Below are 9,121 nucleotides of genomic sequence, written 5' to 3' on the forward strand. Positions count from 1 at the left end.
GTCCTGCAGAGTCCCTCTGACTGCTGCTGGAGCACAACTGAGAACTCCCAGCTTATTTTTGCCTTGTTTTTCCAAAAGACTTTTTCTTCAGAGAGCTCCTCAGGGGATGTGCAGTGGGGCTGATGGGGACTCTGGTCTGCAGTGACCTGAAGGAGAGTAGGAAGAATAATTTTTTCAGGGGAGTCTGCATCCTGTGCCTTTCTCTTACACCCCTTCGCTTTTGTACTGACCTTCCTCTTTCCCTTGTCTCCCCAGCTTTGCTAAACTGTATCCTTGTTGAAAGACTTGTGACTGATTCCCCTGCCAGTTCCTCATTCCCATGTTGTGCTGAAAATCTTGTTTAAACACACATTTATTGCTGGGCACCCCCCAGTGTCAAGCATAATTTCTGCACTGAGGTTTATAAATAAACATCCCATAGTTGCATCCCTTATCACTGCTTCCCACCACAGCCCAGTTAATCCCAGTGCCCTACCACCAACAGTCACAGCTGTGATCCTGACTCCAGCCCAGCCTCTCTCCACGGAAAAGCCCCTCCAGCCTCTCTTTATCACCCAGAAAAGCCTGGAGACCTCTCATGCTCCTGTTCCACAGGTACCCAGCACTAAAGAAGCATTTCATGGTCCCACCTCCCTGCAGACCCCCTCACCTGGCAGAGCCTGGGGCTCAGGGCAGGCAGGGCTGGCACAGGCTGCCTTTCAGCCCCGTGTTCCTCCCAGCTGATGTGGCACCAACTCCTCTTCCCGCTGACCCTCTGTGGAAAAAAACAGCTCTGGACACCCAGGCCCCCGGCATTGCCACCCTGGAGATCTCCCCCTGCCCTTCTCGCTGGCTTTAGCTCCATCTCTTCAGTCTCAGCCGCCGTTCCCCCTCCCAGCCCCGAGGGTCAGCTGCAGCCACCATCCATCTCCGTCCCGCCTGTCTTTTGGCAGACCATGATTTTCCATCTGACACTCAGAATTACCCTGAGCAAGCACTAACAGTGCCACTTCAGCCCTTGCAATAGGCATTTTGGAACAAAAACTGACTTTTCATGTAAATAATTTAGTGCTGCAGAGTCCAGGGGAGCCCATGTCAGGGCACCACCATTCCAAAGCCTCCTCTTCCAACAAAACGAAAGGAGTAGGTGGGTGCTCAGGGCAGTTTTGGGTGTGCATAGCCATGTCTGGAATTAACAGCCTGGCTGTTTCAAAACCTCAGTCAATGGAAGGCAGGGCAGAGCCAAATGCTTTGCATACAAATTAAATTTTCCAAAACTTTAATTAAAATTGTTGTGTGAAACTGAAAATGTTTAGATAATTCATCGTTTCTGTTAATTTAGCTGCTAGTCCCTAATCCTGTCTCATTCTGGCAAGCCAATAAAACTCAGTTACATGACTGTTTGCCCAGCTCCCACTGAAGCTGCCCTTAAAGATTTGCTGAACTGTGCCAGGGGCTGGGACAATTCTGGGGGCTCTCCCAGCCCATTCCCTGGCCCAAGAATGGTTTTTGATGCACTCCCTGGACATTTATCAGAGCCAAATCCTCAGATGCCTCATGGTTTTCTAATCGGCCCTGTCTGGTAACAGGTCAGCACTGGCTCCTCGCCAAAGTGTTGCTTTTCCTACCAGAATCACAAATTTTCATATCCTTGTAAGGCAAAGCACAGAGATTTTCGTGTGCCCAGCCCTGTTTGCATACATGATGTCGTGTTGGCCACCCTCCAGCAGGCAGTGGTAGGTCTGGATCTCCTGCTCCAAGCGACACTTGACATCCAGGAGGGTCTTGTATTCCTGGTTCTGGCACTCCATTTCTGCTCGGATCTCGGCCAGCCGCTGCTCCACACAGGAGATCTGGTTCTGCAGCTCAGCCAGGTATTTGTTGTAGCGACATTCGGTCTCCGCCAAAGAGGATTCCAGGTTTTCTTTCTGAGAATAGAACAAACACACAGGTAGCTGGGTCTGACACAGGTACAACCCTGCTTGTGAGAGCTGGAGCTGTGAATCCTTGTGGCATCACCTACCATAGTGAGCTGGGCTTGTACATTGATTTCCAGGGCCTGCAGCTGCCGTCTCAGCTCAGTGACCTGTTTGTTGCTTGACTCGATCTCCTGGCTGCTTGTGACAACCTCCAGATTCACCTCTTCCACCTGCAAGGTCAGAAAAGAACAGCCCTTTCCTCATCTCCCCAGTGCATCTTGTGGTGTCCAGGACCTCCCCACACCCTGCAGTGCCCTGAGCATATCCAAGGCTGACACTCTGTTTATTCCATTCTGACCCTGTGGCACCATGTGGTGGCCCCTCTGCCACAGATGGAGCACAGAAATCGGGCAGTACAGATAGATCTGAGTACATCTGTGACACACTTGCTGTTATTGGGACACTTCCTAATCCCTCTTTTTTCCCTTTCCCCCTGTGGGCAGGGCTGGGTGCAGCTCTGCGGGGACGCGGTACCTTGCAGGCGTACCACTGCTCCGTCTCTTTGCGATTGCGCTCCATCAGCGTCTCGTACTGACACCGCAGATCCTCCAGGATCTTCCTCAGGTCTGGGCCAGGGCAGGCGTTGACCTCCACACTCACATCCCCAGTCGCCTGTTTCCTCAGACAGCTCATTTCCTGCAGGAAATATGTGACTGTATCAGTAACATCCGTCCACCCTTGGGGGGACTCTCCTTCTTCTGCTTAATTCCCTGAGAGAGCTGACCTCCTCGTGGTTGGTCTTCAGGCAGCACATCTCCTCTGTCAGAGCCTCACACTGCAGCTGCAGGTCGGTCTTGCAGCTGGCCAGCTGGTCCAGGACGGGCCGCAGGTTACAAATGTCGGCATCCACGTTCTGCCGGAGCCCACACTCGGTCTCGTACCTTAAACCACAGGCAGCAAATGAAGGTCAGCAAATCGGCAAAGCAGGGCAAGGCCTTCAGTTGAGGTTGGGGGAAAAAAATTAGGATGAAGTTCTTTTGCTTCAGACATGAACATTGCCAGTGGTGTCAGAGATCTCTTTTACTACGCAGTGTGACAGATGGATCTCCCCATCACCACCCTTCACCTGCCCTTCCATGGGCCAGCAGGGGACTGTACTCACTTCACTCTGAAGTCATCAGCAGTCATCCTGTTGTTATCAATGTTCAGAAGGATTTTGTTAGTCTCCATGGCTGCACACAGGATCTGGAAAAGGAATTGTAAGAGGAATATGTGGGCTTGCAGCTTCCTCTGCCTCCAGAAGACACTGGAGGAAACACCTGGAGAATTTTATAATTATTCCATATATTGGGGTTATTAATCAGTTGTATGGCATCACAGCTGGGAAAGCCATGTGCCAGGTGGTTTGACACAGCTTTGCTGAAGCATCAGTGCTCAGTAAATGCAGAATCCCCCTCCCACAGACCATAATTTCATATAAACCATTGCTTCAGCTGCCCCTCCAGAGCCAAAGCTCTGTGCACATGTGAAAGCAAAGCCCAAAGAAATATTAGGATTTTCTTGACCAGCAAGGATTTACCTGGTTCTGAAGGTCTTCTATCTCCTTGTGGTAGCAGCTGTAGTCCCGTGGCTCGCAGCTGGGCCCTACCTTGGCGTACCACTCCCTGATCTTGCACTCCAGGTCGGCGTTGTCCCCCTCCAGGAGCCGCACCTTGTCCAGGTACGAGGCCAAGCGGTCGTTGAGGTTCTGCATCGTCGCCTTCTCGTTGTTAGCAAACAGGATCCCATCCCCGCAGCCAGCGCCAGCCCTGGGGAAGCCACCAGCGCCTCGAGTGCAGATGCCTCCACCGCTGAATCCCAGGGCAGAACAAGCCCTCTGGGTGGCTCCGAAGCTCCCACCAGCCGCACTGCCGGCGCTCAGCTGCTTCCCGAGTAATCCCTCGCTTACACTGCCACCGGAGAAGCTGCCAACCACAGCACCCAAGTCATAGGCAGCGTGTCTCCCCGAGGAGGCAGAGGAGACCCTCCTGCTGGTGCCAGCCGCGTTGCTGCCCGTGCTGCCCCTGCCCTGGGCGCAGGTGGTGACGACCTGCCTGACAGCACAGCTCATGGTGTGGGTGGAGAGCCAACAGAGCCCAAGGCGAGCGCTCAGGTCGCTGCAGGATCCAACTGTGAGCCCTCTGTCCCCTGGTCCTCTATTTATACCAGTCCCTGTGGATCGTGCCACTGGAGAAGGGCTGTTTATTCTTCCTCCTTGTGACCTGGCTAGGAGGTGTTTTCTTTTTTTTCAGCCGGAAATAATTCCCCAAAGGCGTTTGTCTCCAGAAATCCCACAACAGAAAGATGCTTTGGTTAACAGAAGCGTGTTTCAAAACTACATCAAAAATGTTACTTCCTGAATCATCAGGTCTGACTTGTGATGACAACTCAACAACAGTGACACAAAAACCCGACGATACCCAAGAGTGCCCGGGGAATGAAACACCACAGCAATTATCCATCCCTGGCGTGGGCGAGTCTACCCGGAAAGTGAAAGCTGTGGGAAAGGCGTCCTATCTGATGGAGCCTGTTCGGCCCTTTTGTGACCAGAAGTGAGGGTGTCCCCTCACTCACCTGGCTCTGTCTCTGGGACCAGAGCCAGGAGACCACCCTGGGCCGTGCAGCGAGGCTCTGTTCCATTCCACATGGCCACCAGTGGAGTGAGCCCCTGGTCTGGGTCTTTAGACCTCAAATGCTCTAGGAGAGCACAGAGGAATATTGCACTGGAATGTACCAGGGCTGGTTTATCCCTTCTCTTTATTCTACATCCATCAAAACATCCCCTTGCACAGGTCTCAGTTGTTTTGCTGCCTTCAAGGCTAGACAAAATAGTCAAATATTTATCCAAAATATGAAAGGATATTTCCTGGACGCCAAACATGCAGTTCACTGACTATTCACTGCCACACAGGATGTTTAATAAGATTTCTTAAACAGTAAAGTGGAGAATTTCAGGAGATGCTTGACGTTACAGAAGTCTGATCCAGTTCCATGCAAACAGCGCCATGAAAACTCTCCAATACAATCTAGGTGTTAAATTTAGAAAGGACAATAGAAAAGATCTTTTAAAAAGTTTATGAAGCTAATTTTTTAGTTCTGGAATGCTGAATTGAGGAAGAAGGGAAATAATTAAAATGTTTTGTCATCTGAATCTTTCATTTTATTAATAACGTTAATATAGCAATGCTAATATTGGCTGGCTCTCACCCACGTGTGGTTCAGCTTTGGGTTTGGCATCCAGGTCACTTGGACACGTGGCATAAAGAATGTGTCAGGTGCAGCCTGGCTCACAAATATTGCTTCTGCCATTTGGGCAAGTTCATTAAGCTCAATTTTATTTTGGCACTGCAAATCCAGCACTCCTGAACTGCGGGGTGGTTCTGTGGCTGCCCATCCTTTGTTAGAGCCATCATCAGGAAGCGAAGCCAGGGTGCCCTGGTGCCCCACTGGTGGCCAGGCCCTGCCTGGAGCCAAGGATCAGAGTCAGTCTGGAGCCCACCTGCAGCCTGGTCACAATTGGGTCTTTTTTCTACCAAAAAATTATAAAATTACTGCTGAGCAAAGATTAAATTTCATTTAATCAAGATTTATATGGTCCTTCATTTTTCAAGGCTGGTTTGGACGGGGCTTGGAGCAACCTGGTCCAGTGGCAGGTGTCCCTGCCCAGGGCAGGGGGGTAGAATGAGATGGTCTTTAAGGTCCCTCCCAACCCAAACCATCCCATGGCTGTGTGATTTTTTCAATGAGGAAAACACCCACAATGAGTGGAGGGGTTTTTTTCAATTACTGCAAACTAAGCAGAGATGTCCATGTTTCTTTCTTTCTTACTTATTTTCTTACTTCAGACCTTACCAAAGGTGATTAGAATTTCTACAGCTTTTGTAAAGGAGAACAATCATTTCAGTCATTATTTTCCTGGAATTGTGTGTTCTTCATTACAGCTTTTTTCCTTTCCAAAATTCAAAATGTTTTTTAAAACCAGCTTTTGCTTTTACATGAGAACAAACCTCAAGCCCTGCCAGCAGTCACAGCCCTCATTTTATTAAAGAGATTTTCACTTTGTGATGAGGAGGTCTGCTAATGATGGGATCTCCATGCCTAATGGAAGGCTCTTTCCAGAATTAGCATTGATTGACTTCCTGGCTGGAGTCTACAGACGGAAATTTACTCCCCACATCCTCGCAGGCAGCCAGGGGCGATGCTCTGAGGAGCTGTCCTTGGCTGACTTGGGAGCCCCTCGCGGGCAACGCTGCGCCCCAAGGGAGGAAGAGCAGCAGAGGAATGACAGGGGAGCAGAGGAATGACGGCGCACGAGGATCTCCCGTGGGCATTTCAGGAACAGCAGCGCAGGTCTGACCAGGAAAAATTACTACTTAAAGTAACAAATGAGCAGAAGAGCCTCCCCCAGGCAAAGGCGTTGCTCCCACGTAATGAGCTTTGTAAAATATAGAAAGGAAGGGATTTTATTTCAGGTTTCTGTCAGCATCCTGGGCTGTGTGATGGAGAGTGGGGTGGTGGCAGAGGATGGACGTGCTGGAGTTATTCCCAAGAGTGCTCGACAGCAGAATTATCAGACTCAACAGGGCAATGGAAATGAGAAAGATTGAATTTCCCTGGAAATCCTTTGGGAGTCTCAGGATACTTTTTAAGGCTTAAGACTGTTTCTTAGTCTAATGCAGGTGTTTAACGTGTCCCCAAGAAGGAGATCCGGCATTTTGCGTTACTACAAATACTCCCAGAATCACCAGCTGTTTTCACATCCAAGAGGACTTCCTTGAGTACCCAATGACTCAGACATGGCACCAAACCCCAAGTCCCTGCTGGTGCCCAGGCACAGGAGGGCCAGGAGAGGAGCTGGAGCCAGGCTCTGCCAGCCTGGCCAGGGAGAGGCTCATCCAGAGGCAGCCAGAGCTTCTCTCTTCTCATTGTCAGCTGAATTTCCATGTTACACCTATGGAAAATCCTGGTGTTCTCAATTTACAAAGTATTTACAAAGTATTTGCTTATCTGGCTGATGATGCACCTGTCACGCCACTTTCTGCCAGCCTGTTATTGACTCTACTGATGCTGATCTCCATTTGCTGCTGCCACCAGGTGCTCCAGGGTCTGATCCCAGCTTTGCAAGTCATTCCAGGCAAATTGTTCAGCTCTTCCAAGTCTCAATTTCATGCTTTGTAGGATGGAAACAACAATAACAACTATCCTCCTCCTCCTCGAGGGCATTGTAAAAACAACTGTCTGAGGAGCACATGGGGCTTTAGAGATTGGAAAGGCAACGCTTAATTCAGTATTATTGTCAATGTTCTTACTATTTTATATTATTCTTGACACAGGCACATCTCATAGATTTCTCCTTGTGTCTCCATCATGAAACACCTTTCAAGGACATTCATCGTTTCCATTTTTCATTTTGTTGTCCATAAAGTTTCACCATCATTCACTGAGGACTTGCCTCTGTAATTCCCAGCTGAATCCTAACAAGGCTTTTCTTCTTGTGCTTGCAGCAAATCTGAAAACAAACCACAAAACCAGTGTTTGTCCACCTCTTAGAGAGACAATTTGTCCATGTTTCACAGACACAAATGTGTGTAGCATAGAGTAAATAACAAGCAATATATTACCTTACAGTTCTGTGGTATTTTCCTTCTTCAGAGCACTGTAATGTCACACACAGATCATTTGTGCTGAGCTTGGACTTTGCTCTTGCCTGTGATAACAGGGTTACACTGAGCTGTATGCAGAATTAAAGCCTTTTTCATTGATGCAAATGTATGTTGATTAATATCCCCTGATAAAATCCTCCCAGGGGAACTGAATCCACTGATTACAAACCAGGTTCTTCCATCAGCTCTCCCGGCTGTTCTCCCACCTCTCCTCAGGATTTCATCTCAGGCTGTTCCTGCTGACAGATGTAAATATCTCAGAGATGACTGAGTGTTCTGCTGGATCAATCTGTCCCCTGTGCCCTTTTGGCTGCAGAAGGGGCCATGTCTCTCTGTGCTGCCAGCAGAGCCAATTACTCTTAAACTGACGTCTTCTTTTCACCTCCTACTTATATTTAATCAGTTATATTTGTGGTTTGCAGAAAGCTTTTCTCTGTTCATACACTTGAGGCATTCTGCAGATGGTTCAAGACTTAAAAAGCCATTTACAACTAAAGCATAACAACTCTCTTCTGATGACAAAAAGAAAAAAAAACCAAAAAATGAAACAAAAAACAAACAAAACAAAACAAAACAAAAACCACCACAACCAAAAAAGCACATGAGCAGTTGGCTCAGGATTTCCAGCCTGCAGCTTTGCCCACTGCCATAGAGTCTGAGACAACTTGAGACTCAGGTGCATTTTTTTCCTTGGTCTGGTTTTCATTTTTTGACATAGCTCTGGTTTGCTTGGCCTGGAAGACTTTCTCCAGGGAAGGTCTGTCATTCCAGCAAAGGGAGAAGCACAATGCAGCCCATGAACTCTTTGCTCTGCTGTGTCTCATTTCCTGCCCTTTTCTGTAATTGCTGAACGATGATACAGAGTGATAACATCTCACACTCCCTTCTCTGGAAAGACCTGGCAGGTTCCCCAAATTTTTGATCTCCTTTCCTCTCCTTTGCCTGTCCTGTCATGCCCAGTGTGACCTCATGAGCTCTTTCCAAAGCTGCTGAGGCCAGGGAGCACCCTGGGGAGCACTCAGTGGGATGAGGGACAGTAATGCCTGGGGAGACTGAGGGGAATGAATGAACCACTGATCACCCAAAGGAGGAGCCTTTGCTGCCTCAGCTGCAGGAGCCTCTTGGCCATTGTTATTAGGGAAGCTGATTTAATGCAAACTGTTCCCTCTCCCTTTGGTCTGAGCCCCAGATTTGTATCCTTGAGGTGTGGGATGAACATGAGCCGCTGTTCAGGGCTCCCAGCTACCACGGACTAGAAAGCATGAAGTTGGCTCAAAGCGATTCCATCACGCATTTGGCTCTAACACAATTTCCTCTCCTCTCTGGCCCTCTCTTGGTCGCTTTCCAGCAGGCAAATGGGCACAGGCACAGCCAGAACCTGCTGCTGCCCAACTGCGTCACTAATCCTGAGCGGCAGCTCAGCCTCAGGCGTCGTTTCTACCTCGCATATTTCAGGAAGGGTTTTAGCAGTGATCTGCTACACACGACAGTGATAAAATTATTGCTACTCATCCCTGCACA

General features: G+C 49.0%; 1 protein-coding gene across 1 annotated transcript; it reads right to left on the reverse strand.

Annotated features, from left to right (window-relative positions):
- Positions 1 to 666: 666 nt before the first annotated feature.
- On the reverse strand, positions 667 to 4,008 carry LOC131588893 (keratin, type I cytoskeletal 19-like). The gene is made up of 7 exons (XM_058857939.1): positions 3,478 to 4,008; positions 3,061 to 3,143; positions 2,683 to 2,839; positions 2,433 to 2,594; positions 2,003 to 2,128; positions 1,681 to 1,907; positions 667 to 754 (listed from the first exon to the last, which is right to left on the reverse strand). The coding sequence occupies exons 1-7, from the start codon at positions 4,006 to 4,008 to the stop codon at positions 667 to 669; spliced, it is 1,374 nt and encodes a 457-aa protein (XP_058713922.1).
- Positions 4,009 to 9,121: the final 5,113 nt, after the last annotated feature.

This window comes from Poecile atricapillus, chromosome 27 (assembly GCF_030490865.1).
Source record: "Poecile atricapillus isolate bPoeAtr1 chromosome 27, bPoeAtr1.hap1, whole genome shotgun sequence".
NCBI classification, from domain to species: Eukaryota; Metazoa; Chordata; class Aves; order Passeriformes; family Paridae; genus Poecile; species Poecile atricapillus.